Below are 18,170 nucleotides of genomic sequence, written 5' to 3'. Positions count from 1 at the left end.
GAGGGAGGGTGACAAATAAAAGGGGTTTTCCCCAGAGCTTCACTGCAAGTCTGTAGAAAATTCCTTTTTAGAACTTGTCATTTAATTGTCTGACAAGCAAATTTCTAGCACAGAAAAATTTCCCTGTGTACATACAACCTGGCCGCAGTACATCAAAACCACCAGCGTTATATATGAAGTGGACAAACGACCGGTTATGGTCGCCGTTGAGTATTACAGGAATGGAGGTTAAGAGCGGGCCTCTGGAAATGGCCTGCCCAAGGCCGACTCACAGGGCTACTGCTCACTGTCAGGAGCTCCCAGATAAGTGGCTTCTCTGTGTCCCTGCACTGCCTCATCTGTAAAGGGGTGACAAGAGTATCACCTCCCTCACAGGATTGCTGTAAAGATTACATGAGTTACCCAAAAGCTCAGTGAATGTTAGCTTAAAAAGAAATCACATTGTTCCTCCAAAAAAACAAACAGAGAAGGCATTAATTAAAGCGTTCATAACAAAAATTAATTAATAAAAAAATAAATAAAAGCGTTCATACCCTCTCCACAAACAAAACCAATGGCCAAATATCTAAGAAAAGACAAAAGGTTTTCTACTAATAAGTAGTCCTTTCCATAGGAAATAAAAATCACAGGGAAATGAAAATCAGATCAGCCTCATTTTATATAACACTTATGGAAACTTTCAGGTAAACGGAATAATTTCAAACATTTTGGGGGTAAGTATATAACCATGCCCTCCTTTAAAGCATAGTTTTCTTAACATGCAAGCTTTCTTCAAGTGGGGCCTCCCAGCCGTTCCATCAACAACTGACACCATCCTGGCCCTGCAGGTGAGGAAGGACAAGCAGAGGCTGATCTACCACTAAGTTCTGCAGCACAAATCTGGGCTAAGGCAGATAGTAAATGGGAATTAACCTTTAGGGAAAGAGCTACTGAGAGACCTGTATATGTATTTAGAGACAGTTACGGGACAGAAAATGACATTTCTAAGCATGCCATTTTAGAGTTCTTCGAGCAATCTCCATGAATTTACCTACTGGGTATATACTACAATGCTTCCAAACTTTTTAGAAATAGCAAGGACACAGAGTGTCAACAGACTGCCTATAAAAAAGTAATCCCTTTGAAAGTGTGCTGGTAAAGGTCTCACTATTTATCTGACTACTAAATTCACTATATATTTCTGGCATGTAAAAGACCAAATATAAAAATGGCAAATGGGGTATAAGGCATCTACTCCAGAGAAGGGGCTATCATGGGAGGATGGGCCTGATCTTTGAAGAAGTAAGGTCCTTCCCCAGGAGACACATTAGAGTGAACCCTGCCCCCACCTTCTGATCTAGCCCAGGGCTGGGCCAGAGCACCTATATTTTGAAATGTCACAACGAGTAGTAGAAGGAAGAGGGGCCCTAAGTTGCCCCTGAACAGGAAGACTGGCCCAGCCAGTAGCTGGAGGTTGCACATTGTGTCCTTTCCCTAGGAAATAAATATCACAGGGAAATGAAAATCAGATAAGCCCCAATGGCTTTGTTTGTGGAGAGGGTATGAACGCTTTTATTTTTTTATTAATTAATTTTTGTTATGAATGCTTTTAATTAATGCCTTCTCTGTGTTTTTTTTTGGAGGAACAATGTGATTTCTTTTTAAGCTAACATTCACTGACAAGCTCATGTGGTTTTCCTTTCATGATTATAAAACAAGATGTGCTCACTGTAGACAATTTTCAAAGGATGTAAAAAGCAGAAAGAGGCACCACCTGATCACTTGAAATCCTCACTCCTCCAAAATAATCATTGTCAACATCTTGACATCTTTTCTTCCCTATGTACACATTTTAACCAGTAAAAATTTATATTTTATCAAAACACAAACATACTTTTATATTCTTTTCATTAAAAATAACATAAGTATGTGTATTGTGAAAAAGGTCTTACTACATGTTATCAATCAAATTTTTCATTTCCTCTTTTTCGAGCTGTCAGCTCATATCCTTTGCCCATTTACCTTCTGAGTAAATTGAACACTCACTTTGGCCCAACTAATGAGGAGTTTATTTCACTTCCGACTATCATTTATTTTGTTTTGTTGTTTTTTTAAATATGTTTTTGTTGATATTTGAAGAGAGAGACATGGATCAGCTGCCTCCTGCATGACCCTCACTGGGGATTAAGCCTGCAACCCAGGCATGTGCCCTGACCAGGAATTGAACCAGGACCTCTCAGTCCATGGGACACTGCTCAATCCACTGTGCCACAATGTCTGAGCCACTATCATTTATTTTGAAGAAATAAGAGCAATTCCATTCCAAAGCAGTAATGCTTTGGTTTACCAAGCAAGCTTGTTCCACTAAAATAGAACTGGACAGTCTTTTCATGTTCAATATTTACCCTCTTGACTTTAATTCCAGGAAAACAGTAAGTGGCTGCAGTGAGCCCAACATGGGTCTGGAGAACAATGTCACCACCATGCTAACTACATCAGGAAACTTTAGAATGAAAGGCACTCAAGCCAGACTTAGGCTTCCAAACACACAACTCCCCACCACCAAGTCTCTGTGTCTTTCCCTGTCTCTCTTAATACATATTCACGATTCTAGTTGCTGAGAACTTCTTTATGCAAAGGCTAGTGCTGGATGTTATGACTTGAATACTTTTCTCAACTCTGGAATTCCAAAAGTACGCTTCATTAAACTTCATGCCCATCCTCTGTCCCACAGATGGAATTGCTAGTGTTATTGTCCATGGCTCCCTGACTGTGTGGCTCTTTAAAGCTTCTTAGAAAGAATAAAGTCATCCCGACACTACCAGCAGTAGAACAGGGTGAGTCACGATCTGTTTTTAGTTTGTGATTTGACAAGACTGTACTACCACAGGAAGTATTCCAGAAAAAAATTCTTTGAGATAAAGAGGAAAAAACAAGAACATGATTCAATACATATGAAGGAAACACTCTCCTGGTGAAACACAAAAAGCATGGCAGTGGCTGCAATAAACGGTAAAAGTGAGGGCAGGAAATTAAAACAGTAAATGTCACATGTGAGTTAGGGACCTCACTGAAATAACCTGGCAAATGCTTTTCCCCAGTGCAGATATTGTCAAAGCCATGTGACTGGGACCCCCAGGACCTATCCTTTTAAAAGCAAAAGGGAATCTGTAAAAAGGGTTCTCATCTGGTTTACTGGCTTTGAAAGTCTAAGAATTAATTTCTCTTTCTGCCAAAACATCCACATCCACATTTGCCAAGTTGGATCCCTTTTGCTAATGTCCCACCCCTGCTTACTGGCTTTCAAGGCAGTTACAGTAATCACTGAACTTGGAGTACCATTCAGACAAATGTGAGGAGATCCAGGTGACAACTCTGTGGCAGACATTCACAGAAGTCTGCACACTTGGGGAGAAGACTCCTTGACCCCCATTTCCTCCTTGCACAAGAGAGACAAAGAGTCATGAGCTGGGCTCAGTGAGAAATGACACACATGAAAGCTTGGGCGGGCGGGGCCGAGAAACCCTGAAAGGCTCAACAGATGCCTGTGGTTTTGCCCCACGGGAATGTGGGGCTCTCTGCTGTCAATTCTGGCATTCACTCTGTTCACAAGGCCAAGAAAGCAAATGAGTTCTGATGGTGACATCTTTGCTCGTGTAAAACAAACACTCTGGGAGGGGCAAACTTCTATAAAACAAAACAAAACAAAAAAAAACACCACAGCTAATACTGTGACACCAAAACTGTTTCATCTTTCATCCCTAATGGCACATTTTTTAAACAATATATTTTATTCAAAATAGTTTAGTAATAACTAATGATTTACATTTCACTTCCATTAAGTATCTTAAACTCATTTCATTTTCAGCAAAAGAATCCCATCTGCCGAAATGTTGAAAAAATTCTGCATTACCTGTTACAGGGGAAAAATAAGACAGTAGGAAGACGGTCAGCCATAAATTCCCAAGGAAGATCATTCTGAGATACATCAATCCTAGAAAAGGGAAAGAACAGAACAGGTAAAACACCTGCCAAGAAACTCCAACCTAAAAGAACCTTCTCAAATAACTAAAGATCCTAAAGCATTTTCTGTGACCAGCCCCTTCTCAGTGAGTGCAACATTAGGTTTAGGTTGGGCACAGCTCATGCAGGAAGCACCAATAGTTCCAGGACATGAATCTTTCCACTTCACTTACTGAGTGGAAACATAATGTCCTGAAAGTAAAAATGAACTTCCCCAAAAAATGCCTTACTAACACCTCAGGAGTAGTCCACCTACCTGATGAGATCTGGGCAAGTACTTTAATTCCTAAGTTAGCTCTGGAGAAACAAAGGAAATTGTGCAAAATGCATCAAGCCTCTCTGAAGATATAAGAAAACTGGGAAAGAAATACCATACTCTATTTTATATTTTGTAAATCTGGGGTTTTTTTGTTTGTTTGTTTTTATCCTCACCTGAGGATATTTTTCCATTTTTTGTACAGATAGAATGGGAGGGAGAGAGAGGAAGGGAGAGAGAGTGAGAAACATCGACGTGAAGGGACACATCGAGTGGCTGCCACCCGCATGACCAAGCAGGGCCGGGGACAAACTGCAACCGAAGTACGTGCCCTTAGCGGGAACCGAACCCGGGTCTCTCCAGACCGCAGGCTGACACTCTAACCGCTGAGCCAAACTGGCCAGGGCTATATTTTGTAAATATGGACAGAGGCCCAAAAAGGTGTAGTTTCTTAGCGGATTTAATTCTCTAATACAGAAAATGACATCTGTGCTAAATTACCCAGCCTACCTGTGTTTAATTACTACTGAACTAGGAGGCGGCCCCTCCTGTCTATAAGCAGGGCATACAGCAGGCTGCCCCGACCCCAGAGGCTGCTCAGATGGCTCAGAAAGAACGTTCTAGAAGAAGGGAACCAGCAGAGGGCCGCTCAACCCTATTCTCACAAATAGTGCATATAAAAGGTGGAAATGTTTTGACTCATTAACTTGATGGAAAATTTCAGAAAGTATTGGGGGGAATGGATTAATGCAATACATTTATCCAAAAGGATAAAATCCACTTAAAAAAATGACATAACCAAATTATAATGGTTTGAAAAAGCTTTACTAATAAAACAGCATTCCTGCCTACCTAAAACATTCAAGTTCCATTTTTTAAACAAGTGGTGTTGAAAACTTTATTCTATAATCAAATGCTCTTTTCCTCCTGATTTTGGCTTCAAAGAAAGACCAAATTGTAAAATTAAAAGAAAAACATTTTTAAACACCCACTTAGAATTTCATCAGGCTAATCAGAACTTTCTTTCTGGGGCTTTCTTTTAGGCTTGGTGTAGATGCCTACATACTGTTAAGAGCAGTAATCATATATTTCATCCTCTAGTCTTTTCAATTAATGGTATGCAAAGCGTTGTTTTAATGAGTGGGTAAAATCTCATCAAATGCCCAACCATAACTTATTTAAGCATTAATCTACTGTTGGATATCAATAATGTTACCATGAGTCTATGGAAGTCCTATTTCCTTAATTCCCCAAACTGAAATTAACTGAGTCAAAAATCAAAAATGTATAACCATTTCTGTGATTTCTTTTTTTTTGGTGCGTGCCCCTAGCGGGGACCGAACCCAAGACTCTCTGGTCCACAGGCCGACGCTCCAACCGCTGAGCCAAACCGGCCAAGGCTATTTCTGTGATTTCTTACAGTGTTGCTAAAATGCTTTCCAAAAAAGTCATGCCAATTTATTCTATTAGCTACATCTGACTATATGAATTTCTCTTTATTTTATCAACGCAAGATTCTGTCACTTAAACATATTTAATAAGTATAAAAATGACACTTATTGTTTTAATTTACATTTATTAGATTATAATTTCCCCACTTGCTTATTTACTCTCTCCTCTTACATGAAAAACCTGTTCATGTCCTTTTTTCACACTGGAATTCCTCTCAGCTGTTTCTACATGCCACCTCACCCCCTTTTTTTTATTGTGATAAAATATATGTAATATAAAACTTACGATCTTAACCATTTCTAAGTCTACAGTTCAGTGGTATTAAGTACATTCATATTGCTGTGCAACCATCATCTTGCAAAACAAAACTCTGTACCCATTAAACAACTTCTCATTCCACCCTCCCTGCAACCCCTGACAACCCACCATTCTTTCTGTGTCTGTGAACTGGACTACTCTAGGTGCCTCAAGAACCATACAGTGTTTGTCCTTTTGTGTCTTATTTAGCCTAGCATTAATGTCCTCAAGGTTCACTCATGTTGTAGTGTGTGTGTGTCAGAATTCCCTTCCTTTTTAAGGCTGAATAATACTCCATTATATGGATCAGTTTCCTCTCAGCAGTTTCTTAAACCATTTTAATTTTTCAGGGTCCGGAGTATGAATGTCTGATTCTGAATCCTGGTCCCTCACTTACAGGTTGTGTGATTCTGGGCAAGTCACCTAAATCTTTTTGTGCCTCAGTTTCCTCCTCAGTAAAAAGAGACTGATACTCATGCCTGTGCTTCACTGAATGCTCTGGGGATTAAGTCAAAATAACATATACATATAAATCTCTCAGCTCTGTATCCTAAAATTTGGCACTGATGATCACTTACAGCATATATAACAGGTGAACTATATATACCATAAAATACAGGTATTATTCTTTTTTCTGTTATTTATTTTCATTGCACATTTTTCAAGTGGAATTTGTTCATTTTTCTTTCATTATTATTATTTTTTTTTTTATCCTCACCCGAGGATATTTTTCCATTTTTTGTGCAGATAGAGTGGGAGGGAGGAGGAGGAAGGGAGAGAGAGAGAGAAACATCGACGCGAAGGGACACATCGAGTGGCTGCCAGCCGCACGACCAACCAGGGCCGGGGACAAACTGCAACCGAAGTACGTGCCCTTAGCGGAACCGAACCCGGGTCTCTCTCGACCGCAGGCCGACGCTCTAACCGCTGAGCCAAACTGGCCAGGGCTCTTTCATTAGTTTTTAAACTGCTTCACTTTGGAAAATTTCCATCTCTCAAAGTAACTAGCAAATCCAATTCTATCTTCTATTTTTTTCCTACAATTTAATATTTTATATTTAATTCTAATGTAACTGGAGGATTTTGGGGGGGATGGGGGAAAATGTACCTTTAAAAAATTTTCTTCTTTATTGATTTTAGAGAGGAAGGGAGAGGGAGAGAGAAACAGAGATATTGGTGAGAGAGAACATCAACTGGCCGCCTCCTGCACGCCCCCAATTGGGGATTTGGGCCACAACCTGGGCATGTGCCCTGACCAGGAATCAAACCGGTGACCTCTTGGTGCATGGGTTGATGCTCAATCAGCCAGGCGAGAAGACATACCTTATATCATTTCCCCCCAAAACTACTTACTACCTCATCCAAATACTCTTTATTTGAGCCTTGCTTTTAAAAAATAATGATTTTAAATATTTTGTTTACTAAAGAGCCCATATACATTATCCACAGAATCACAAAACTAGAACATGTGGATATCAACCAAGCTTTCCTTTTAATTTTATGAATGAGGAGAAAAATAAGGCCTGGTGGAGAGATTTACTCCAGGTCTCAGGGCTGGCTGGCTTTCAGTAGGTCATGGCCTCAGTGCTATGCAACTCCCAAGCAACCTTCCTGTGGTATTCCAGGAAGCTGGACTCTCCAGGGTACTGTCCTAGTAACCAGGTCAGCACTGCTCCCACAGAACTGCACTCATCCTCCTATGAATTCAATCAGGGCTAAACACACTCAACACCATGGAAAAATCACGCAGAATTCTTCTGGAAATCTTTGGTATCAATGAGGTTTTTGCTCATGACTTTAAGCTGACAATTAAATTCAACCAAGTCTTCCCCAAAGTTAATGAAAAATGAGTAGACCCTTGCAAACCATATGGCTAAGCTGTAAGGAAGAGTGAAGGCAGGAACACAGCCCAAGGTGCTGCAGAAAAGGCTTCCTTACCTTGCCACAGTGAACGTATCCGTTGGCAGGAGGCGAGCTAGCTGGATGAAGACGTGATTGAGAGCTGGACAGAAGCCACACCACTGTGCGTAATAAAGCAGCAAAACATCCTGTGGGAAGGGGGAGATGGCTGTGACTGGCGCCTGGAAAACAGGCTCCTCAGGCCCTCACTCTGCTTGGAACCCATTAGGCATTCAATAAATGCTGCTTGTGCATAAATCATAGTGAAAAAATTTATCTTCAGATTGTTCCAATTATGTGCTTTCTTAAGGACTTTTGCAATTAGAAAACTACATGTAATGTACACATTCTGAAATAAAATTGTCATGTGGTTAATTTTCTGTACGTTAAAACCAACCACTCACCCCAAGAATTACAGCTTTAGAAATAATTTTAATAGGAATAGATGGCTTGATTTTTGCCTCTCTTGTGATTCCATACCTGCTTTTGAAGGACTACTTTCCAGAAGGTATCAGTTGTCACTTCAGTGATTAAATGCTGAGAAGGGAACTGGGCAGAGTCACTTCCAATAAGATGCCTTTTCAAGGGACTGTAGAGAACGCTGAAGTTTTGAATAAAAGACTCTAAAAATAAAGAGAAAATGAGATCAACTCTTCTCTAAGTACAAGGAGAGTAGCTGGCCTAGTTAAAACTCTACATTTTAAAAATTGGGATGACTTCACAGTCTCACATTTTTAACACTTCACTTACACATGCAAAACCCTAAACAAAACTGCCCAGGGTGGCATCAGGTTTAGCTCTGGTGGTATTAACTCAGCAGACAGCAATTTAGATAACAAAACACCATGCATTGTTAGATGCTCTAATATTCAGGTTAGGAATGCTATCCTGTTTTTTCCTAACAAGCTGGTCCACAAATAAGACACCTGAGATTGCCATGCCACAATCAAATAATCAACACGCCACAATCTTTTAAGAGATATCAACCTATAAAACTAAGACCTTTAAGTATAACTACAAATGCAGTAATTGCACCAGTCTAATATAATGTATTAGGTGTTTAATACTCATTGAGGACAAGGGGCTATGTTTTTTGTTCCCTTTAATGAAGTTCTTCAAATTTCTTTCTTAAAGGGTTAAGAAAAATAAACTCAATTATACTTAGCAGAAAATGACATTTAAAAAAAAACATAAATAATCAAAAAACCAACTTGAACCAACAGTTTTAAACCCTCCCTGCAAAGCAGCACCAATCTGAATTTCACTTCCTTTTCTTTTACCTAACTCTTTTCAAGTTCCAATGAACAAGTCAATGTTCTGCAGAGTGAGAGGAAGTGAAGAATGTCATGTGAATGCTAAACAAAATTCATTAGCAGCACTGAATAACACTTAGTTGGCTATGTTTTTGAAACATAAAACCAAGAATTATTTCCTAAGCTGAATGAAACCTAAATTTTGAGACTGCCCCAGAGACAGCTGACTTAGGAGTCAACTCTCCAAACTGACAATGGCATCCAGTAGATTTTTATTTTACAAGGACCCTGTACATTTTGTCACCAGCTATAGGACAAAAACAACTGAGCTCAATGTTTCAGGATAGAGAAGATGAAAAGAAATCTTAAGAAGACTTCTTTCAGATTACCCTTAAATTCAAAGTGAACACATTTTGAGCTCATTGAATACTTGAGTATAAAAGAACAGAATTCAGAAAAATCCAATAAATACTTACTTAAAAGATACAGGCTTGTTTCATTTTAAGAAAACAGAGTACACAAAATGTAACTTTAAAAAACATGAATTAGGAGCAATCTGTAAAATTAATAAGAGTAAGCACTTCATAAAGTGACTGGTCACAGGGTCCTTCAAACACTTGGAGCCTTCAAGTTTATAACACAATTTGATATAGAACAAAATCAATATTTACATAAGCCTTTTCAAATGTATCTAACGTAAGAAACGAGCTTCACCTGGACTTAAAAAAAAAAAAGATAGCTAAAAGTGTTATTTAGGGGCTCTGACTTTACTCTTATAATATTCTCTAAAACTTTAAAACAAAAGGTTTATTTCCCTACCAAATTCCTTCTATCTCTATTCAGCAAACACAGACTTTCCCTCGAGTTTCCAGTGAGGCTGAACTAACATGGCTTTTGTTTTTTTTAAGTACAGACTAAGTTTCTAATCCATATACTTAAATACCAATCTGGGCAAAAGCAAAATGAGAAGCCTACATACTCATATTTTTTATACAACCAAGACATGTTTAATACAAGAATAAAACAAATAAAAAGCTAGAATCACATCCTTAGAAACTGGACCTTGAATTTAAAAACTTTAAAAAGATGGCTTTTGAATTCTTACTTCTTTGTGTGTACATCAAGGATGTCAGCAAAATCCTGGGCACAGGGCAGTGTGGGTTAGATACTGTAGCTGTCAAGCCCCAAGGGCAAGTTTTACCATAATGGGGTCTTACCCCCCAAAAGGTGGTTTTGGTGGTTTACAACCTGACATTTGTCTATTGCACTTGACACTGGTTTGTTATAATCTACGCACCCAAGGTCATAGCAGCATTTCCTAACCCTTAGAAAACAGCAGCAGAAATTAGGCCTTGACACTTAAACATTTAAATCATTGGAACAAAAAGGGAGGACAGGCAGTCTATTTCACTGCTTTCTGTTTAGGTTCCTTGAGAATGAAGCTATGAGGACTCACACTCATCAGCCCCTTGGGACATTCGCACCAGAAGGGCTCTCCAACAGTGGCCAGGTTCCCACCTCCTGCAGCTCTCCCTACCTTAGAAATGTGACAGGCACTGCCAATCTGGAATGTTGGACTCTTACCCTCCAAGGGTTAAATGACAAACTTACCCAAAATTTGGAGTTAGAAAGTTTCTGTTACATTTAATAGACAAAAATGACTGCTTATAAAGTATGACCAAGTGTAGCCTCACCCCCATGACCAAATGTAATGAGATTCCTAGATAAAAGTTACCTATGTGAAGTTACACAGACTTATTGTGCTTGGGGAAGTAAAGTGCCTAGAGTACCTAGGGTGAACTTCATAAGAGCTTGTTTTGGATCCAAGATATAGTGAGACTCTTCTTTCACATCAACAATTGCAGCAAATTCTTTCACCGGAGCGGTGCTAGGAGCACCTAGCCTTTCTGCATACAACCAAAACAAATTTGAATCCAACAGGTAGAGGTTCAGGGTCTTGTTGGTTCTGCAGCTCAGGCCTGTGAAGTTTGTGCTGTTCATGTCCACCTCAGGAAAGATATGCCTGTTCTCCTCAATGTGAGGAACGGAGCCTGGGGTATCAATCTCACATTCCTTCTCGACGGAAGGAAATTCAATGTTCGGGGATTTGAATACATCTGGTTCAGAATCTAAGAAGCCTGTCACACTCCTGTCCATGGTCCTGCAACATGCAGTATAGTAGCTGAAAGGGCTGTAGAAACTCAGAAAATTGCTACACAGCATGCTGTCTGATGCCACATGATAAAAGGCCTGCTCCTTGAGGTAGAAAGAATCCAGAGCTCCTGCCACCTCGAGAAAGCTGCACTGTGGCACGCTGACAGAGCTCTGCGTGACACATAGTTCACAGACATTGTGGGTTCTGGAGATAGCGTGCCACTGAGGCAGCACCACCGTGTTGCAGCAGGGGGATGCCATTATCAGTGGCAGGTCCAGCAGCTGGGCTGGGGGCTCAGTTGCCAGAGACTTGAACACTGGGGCATCCACTTGCCGCAGGTGCTGAAGGAGCCGCTCCACCACCTGGTCCCCATGACAGTTGTTGTACTCCAAGGCCACTTCGGTGATCTGAAACACAGGGAGGAGTGCATGAGAGGCATGGGGATGACTGAGGGAGTAGACACTGTAGCTATTAGGCCTAGAAATCATCCTAATCTGATTCACAAGTAGGAACCCTGGCTGGAAGCACCGCATCAAACAGGAAGCTGTCATACTAAAATCTATTAATAAAGAGACTTGGATTAGTTTTCAGAACATGTCATTCTATTAACAAATAGTGAACCAACTGTTTAGAGACAAAAGGGGTCTTAGGGTAGATTTCTTAGTCTATCATAGGATGAGAATGAAGCCTGGAGTGTGAAGTGGCTCACCCCACAATATACATCCAGATTGTTGAAAAACCAGGAATAGAAAGAATTTAAATCTCAACTCCCAGTTGAGTGCATTTTCCTTTACATCTGTAAAACTCCTCTATACAATCTTTCTTCATCTAAACTAACAGCAAAAAAGTTCCTTTGTCCTGGCCAGTTTAGCTCACCAGTTAGAGCGTAGGACCGTGGAACAATGAGTTGCAGGTCCGATTCCGGTCAAGGGCACGTACCTTGGTTGTAGTTTGTACCTGGCCCTGGTCGGGGTCATGCAGGGACCAAGCTGCAACCAAGGTATGTGCCCTTGACCAGAATTGAACCCTCAACTCTTTGGCCCGTGGGCCAATGCTCCACCCAGTGAGCCAAACCAGCCAGGATCCCAATTCAAGTATTTACTGTAGTCTTTTATAAAAAGTTCAAGTAGGAACATAGTAAGGACAGCAAAATTCCTTAAAAAGTCTTCTTTCCTCATCTTTTTTTTTTATCCTCACCCAAGGACATGTTTCCATTTTTTTGTTCAGATAGAGTAGGAGGGAGAGAGAAGAGAGAAAGAGAGAAACATCAATGTGAGAGAGACACATCAAGTGGCTGCCACCCACAAAACCCAACCATGGCCGGCGACAAACTGCAACCGAGGTACGTGCCCTCAGCGGAAACCGAACCCGGGTCTCTCAGAACCACAGGCCGATGCTCTAACCACTGAGCAAAACCGGCCAGGGCATCTTTTTCATTCTTATCTCTCACAAACAAAGCAGCCATATCAAGGATATATATATATATATAAAATTTTTATTGATTTTTTTAGAGAGGAAGGGAAAGACAGAAACATTAATCAGCTGCCTCCTACACGCCCCCCCACCAGGGATGGAGCCAGAAACCCAGGCATGTGTCCTGAACTGGGACCTTTCAGTCCATGGGATGATGATTAATCTACTGAGCCACACTGGCCAGGCTAAAGGATATATATTTTTTTCTTTATTGGCTTTTTTTTTTTTTTAAGAGAGAGAGGAAAGGAAAGGGAGAGAAACATCGATGAGAGATAACATCAAGTGGCCACCTCCTGCACGCCCCCCACTGTGGATTTGGCCCACAACTTGGGCATGTGCCCTGACCAGGAATCGAACCAGCGACTTCTTGGTGCACGGGTCAACGCTCACTGAGCCATACCAGCTGGGCTGTTTGTATGTTTATTTTTTTAGAGACAGCGGAAGGGAGTGGGGGCAGTGACAGAGACATATCAATTGGTGGAGCAAACCTACAACTTAGGCACACGCTCTTGACTGGGAAGGACTCAAACCAGAGACCCTTTGGTACATAGGCCGATGCTCTATCCACTGAGTCAAACCGGCCAAGGCTATGTAACAGGCAGTTTTGAATATGCAGCTTGAGTTACATCCCGTATGTAAATTACCTGATGCCATATTTAATGTCATGTGAACTAATAAGAAAAATCTGGCAAATAAGTTCAAATGTTTGCACTGTAACTGCTTCATTCCATTTCTTTCATCAGAATAATTGTAAGTCTGAACAAGATGACCGTGCCTTTGCTGATCAGACTCATGGACTGAAAGCTTCAAAGCAGGGCTGTGAAAGCTGAAAACAAGTCCCACAGACTCTGCCAGTTGCGGGAAGCCTGTCTTCTGATAAGCACACTGAGATGTCTTACGACCTCTCTAGAATTCTAGAGACACCAGGGGTCATGGCCTAATGCTGTATGCAGTACAGGCTATGCTTTCCAGTGGGGAGAGTGGGCACATGTCTAAGAGCAGCTGCCGTATCCTGGACTGGGCCTCACAGTGTGGCCACCACATGGCTTTCTTACTGACACCCATCACATTCCCACTACAGCTGCTCCAAACTTCCTTGCTTGGCAAGCTCTCAACTCTACTACCCTCACTCCACAATGACCTCACTCTTCTCACAATGTAAGCTTCCTCAGCTGTCTGCCCAAAGTTAGGCCTAAAAGTAGTAATGGAAGAATAAGGATTAAGGCTTAAACTATTTTGTGTTCGAGGAGACAATGAGTTCTCATTGTTTAGAACTAACCCTATTAAGTGTAGTGTTCATTCCTCCCACCCCTCCCACCAGTGACTTTTGGTCAGTGTGTCACTATTTCCCTAACACTCCCCCCTTCCCATCCCAGTGCCACCATCCAAGTTCAGGATCTTACTGCTTCTCATGTTCACGAAACACTGCTGCCAGGAAAACTTTAATAATAGTAACACACTGCTCTACTGATATCTCCACACTGTCAGTGAGACTTTGATAGCTACAATGAATGCTAAAGTCCTCTAAGGGCCTCTTTACCAAAGGTTTTTTTGGGTCTTCTCCAACCAGCCATTTATGATGGGCCATATAAACTGCATTATTTCCTAAAACCTAAATCTGCTGCAACTTACTCGCCCTGTGCCTTTTCTCAAGCTGTTCCTTCCGATAAGTTTCTTTCAGCCCATCAAGACCCTGACCACCACTGAAGGTCTGTCTTAAATACTTGCTCCTCCCGCCCTGGCCGGTTTGGCTCAGCGGTTAGAGCGTCAGCCTGCGGTCCACAGAGACCTGGGTTCGGTTCCCGCCAAGGGCACATACCTTGGCTGCAGTTTGTCCCCGGCCCTGGTTGGGTCGTGTGGGTGGCGGCCACTCGATGTGTCCCTTTCACATCAATGTTTCTCTCTCTTCCTCTCTCTCCTTCCTGCTCTGAGTAAAAAATGGAAAAATGTCCTCGGATGAGGATAAAAAAAAAAATACTTGCTCCTCCCACAGCCTCTCCCAACCTCTCCCCTGCACAGCCTCCAGCTTCATGAGACACAGTTCTCTACCCTTCAGTTCCTCCTGACCCAGGCCTGGGGCTGACCTTCCTCTGCCTTGAATTATAAGCAGAGTCTTGCTCTCCTACTGGACAAGCCTCTGAGACCATGAGAGCAAGGTGGCGTCTTCTCCACCTTTCTCCCCTATAGCTCCCTGACGTGGTGATCAGTAAACATTTGCTAAACTGATCTGAAATAAAAAGGGAACTGCACTGCACAATACTTTACTGGCCAAGTAATCCCCAATTCTGCTAAAATGCCACCTGGTTTTTAGCAACCTCAACTACACACAGGTTAAGGCAATCCAGTCACCTTGCAGGGACACTATGAGCCCTGAGGAAAGGAGCCACAGGAAAAACTGTAATAAACAGAAGACCTGTCCATAGACAAAAGGTTAGGGGAGATAAAGACAGACATTCAGCCAGGAGCAAAGGGCTGGAAAACAAGTGTCTTGCACCAGGTGCCTAAACTCAACAACTGCCTGAATGGAGGAACTAGGCTCAGGTCACAGAATACCACCCCATCCAGGACCCTGACATGCCCAAACCAGACAAGGTAAAATTCTCCAGAAGAAAAGTTTAAAAGCTAAAGTAAAAATCCACACCTTGCTTGAAAACCCCACCTTTCCTATAAAAAGCTTTAAAGCTCTTAATAGTAGATGCAGTAAAGGCCTAATAACCTGGAAGAGTGTCTTAGTTCATAAAATGTGTAGTGATGATTTTCTAAAGACATTAAGTCTTATTACTTCAAGCCATCCCTAATCAAAGAAGAAACAAAGCTACTTCATTTATCCTTTCTTCCTCTAAACCAGGATTGTAGCGAACACTCAGAATGTCCCCCGAGCAGGGATAATGACTGTCAAGTGAAGGGTCTGGCTGGACAAGAACCCTACCTCCCTCCAGGCAGATTATTAGGCTCACATGAACAGGCTGGGGACAGACAGTGTCTGGTTAACCTGGCTGGTAGTAAACCGGCCGTCTGAAATTGGTTTTGGCCAACTTAAGGGATCCTTGAGGGAAGGAATAAAATAAAAACCCCAGTAAATCCAATTTAGCAGTCCCAGGTGCTCTCTGATGATTGTTATTGCTCTCTCTAAGTGGCTCCAAATGATCCATGTATAAAATAAACTCACAACCAGATAGAGTGAGTGTGCCAGATGAAGCAGAAAAGGCAGAAGGGAGGGGCAGACTCTGGCTATCTGTGCAACAAGAAAGGTTTAGAAAAATAAGGGATGATCCCAATGTCAGCAGTGTTGCTCCTGGCTCTTGGGCTGCAGATGGCCAGGGCCAAGCAGTCTTGCCAAACCCTATGACAACAGCATCTCCTAGGCCACACTAAACCCTGCCTGTGTTGCTGTCCGTCCCCTCTGTCCCACTCCCTGACATTAGTCATCAAAGGAAGAGGGACATATAGTCCTTCCCTGGAGAGGCATGGTTTGGTTTCCCTGTCCCCTCTGACTTACCCAGACCTGAGCAGCTGTCAGTAAATGTGGCCAGAGAGGCTTTGGTGGATCCTATCCTAGGCACGGGCTCTCCTGCCCCTTTATAGGGGGAAGGAATAATGCCAGAGGAGCACAGCTGCCACTCCTGGCAACCACTCACTTACAAGTGGAAATCATTCTGAACATGGAATAAGAGAAGTCCAAATTAATGAGGTTTTCCTACTCCTTATGATATACCTCTTAACATTAGGACTCTTACCTCATTTATTAAAGGATGACTTTCAGCTAACGGATTAAAAGGTATAAATAAAAAAAGGGCTGGTCCTTTCTTCAGTTCATTATTCAGCAGGATACTTTTTCCACCATGTGGCTGCAGCCATCGAAGGAGTGTCTCTTGATTTTCTAAGGCCCACTTATAGATGTTCTCAGCTGTGTAGTTGATGACCTCCCTGGGAAAGACCTGTGAAGGACAAACACACAGAGGATAAAGGGCAGGGCAGAATTAAAGCACATCAGCACTGTCCTCGAGAGGCCTGATCAACCCTACCACTTCACAAGTGAGGAAAATGAGGCTTAGTGCTGCGGTACAGCCTGCCCCTGCTTGTGCAGCTAACACCTGGCTCTACTTCTCCAGACAGAACATTTCCTCAAAAGTGGCTGGAAAAAAGCAAAAATAGTTGCAAGAGGTTACTTTCATAGCATGTGATTTATCTTTTTCCTGTGAGATTCATCGATCAACAAATAATTCTCCCTGCCTGTTGCTGGCATCAGGGACCTCTACCACCCTATCCAAGGGGAGCTATTAGATGTTATTGGGTTATTTTATAAAAGAATCAATAGCCCTGGCTGGTTTGGCCCAGCTGTTTGAGCGTCAGCCTGCGGTCCTGAGAGACCTGGGTTCGGTTCCTGCTAAGGGCACGTCCCTCGGTTGCGTCCCCAGCCCTGGTTGGGTCGTGTGGATGGCAGCCACTCGATGTGTCCCTTTCATGTCGATGTTTCTCTCTTTCTCTCTCTTCCTCTCCCTCCCTCCTACTCTTATTTGAACAAAAAAATGAAAAAATGTCCTTAAGTGAGGATAAAAAAAAAGGATCAATAAATATCTAAGGGAACAGAAATTATGGAGTCATGGTTCATTCAGATTTTTACCTTAGTTCCTCAAAAGCTGGCTCATAAGCGCAGGAGTGGACCTTCCATTAAGGCAAAATATGTATCTGTTTTGCTCACCTGTAGCCCAAGCGATTAAGAACACCTGACACAGGGCTGAAATTTAACAATTTTAATGAATCCATAAATGACCTAGAACTTGTACAAGACCACAAATCACATTTTATGTGTACAGAATGAAGGAACAAGATGCTTAGATTTTTTTGCTTTTTCTATAACAACCAAAATGTGTCAATATCAAATTATTTTTGAAATTCCAATGATATAAATCACTGGGTTTGAAAAACTCCCAAAACAGTGCTTTAGAGGGTGCCACACAATGAGATTCTTTATACCCCACCCCCCAAAAACAGAGATTTAAATAAGCCCCATAACAAAGATGTCCACTGCTTTTACCTTTTAAAATACTAATATCCTGCCCGGCCAGTGTGGCTTAGTGGTTGAGCGTCAACCCATGCACTAAGAGGTCACTGGTTCAATTCCTGGTCAGGGGGCATATGCCCAGGTTGTGGGCCTAATTCCCAGTGAAAAGCATGCAGGAGGCGGCCCACTGATGTTCTCTTTCATCGATGTTTCTATCTCTCCTTCTCCCTTCCTCTCTCTCTAAAATCAATAAAGAAAAATAAATAAATTTAAAAAATACTAGTATCCCAATAATATTTAATTTGATAAAAATAATTCTGGTCCTGGCTGGTGGGGTTCAGTGGCTGGAGTGTCAGCCTGCACACCGAAGGGTCTCGG

At 41.8% G+C, this 18,170-nt stretch overlaps 1 protein-coding gene across 3 annotated transcripts in view; it reads right to left on the bottom strand.

The window, feature by feature from the left end:
- TXNDC11 (thioredoxin domain containing 11) overlaps positions 1–18,170 on the bottom strand; it is a 70,409-nt gene that overhangs the window by 1,417 nt on the left and 50,822 nt on the right. For all 3 annotated transcript variants that reach the window (XM_036280432.1, XM_036280434.1, XM_036280433.1), the window contains 5 exons: positions 16,525–16,725; positions 10,950–11,721; positions 8,387–8,529; positions 7,946–8,055; positions 3,893–3,973 (listed from right to left, as the gene is read on the bottom strand). In XM_036280432.1, coding sequence (XP_036136325.1) covers positions 3,893–3,973; positions 7,946–8,055; positions 8,387–8,529; positions 10,950–11,721; positions 16,525–16,725 — 1,307 coding nt within the window. The remainder of the gene's footprint in view (positions 1–3,892; positions 3,974–7,945; positions 8,056–8,386; positions 8,530–10,949; positions 11,722–16,524; positions 16,726–18,170) is intronic.

This window comes from Molossus molossus, unplaced genomic scaffold (genome assembly GCF_014108415.1).
Source record: "Molossus molossus isolate mMolMol1 unplaced genomic scaffold, mMolMol1.p scaffold_m16_p_3, whole genome shotgun sequence".
NCBI lineage: Eukaryota > Metazoa > Chordata > Mammalia > Chiroptera > Molossidae > Molossus > Molossus molossus.
This window is presented reverse-complemented; position numbering and strand designations above follow the sequence as displayed.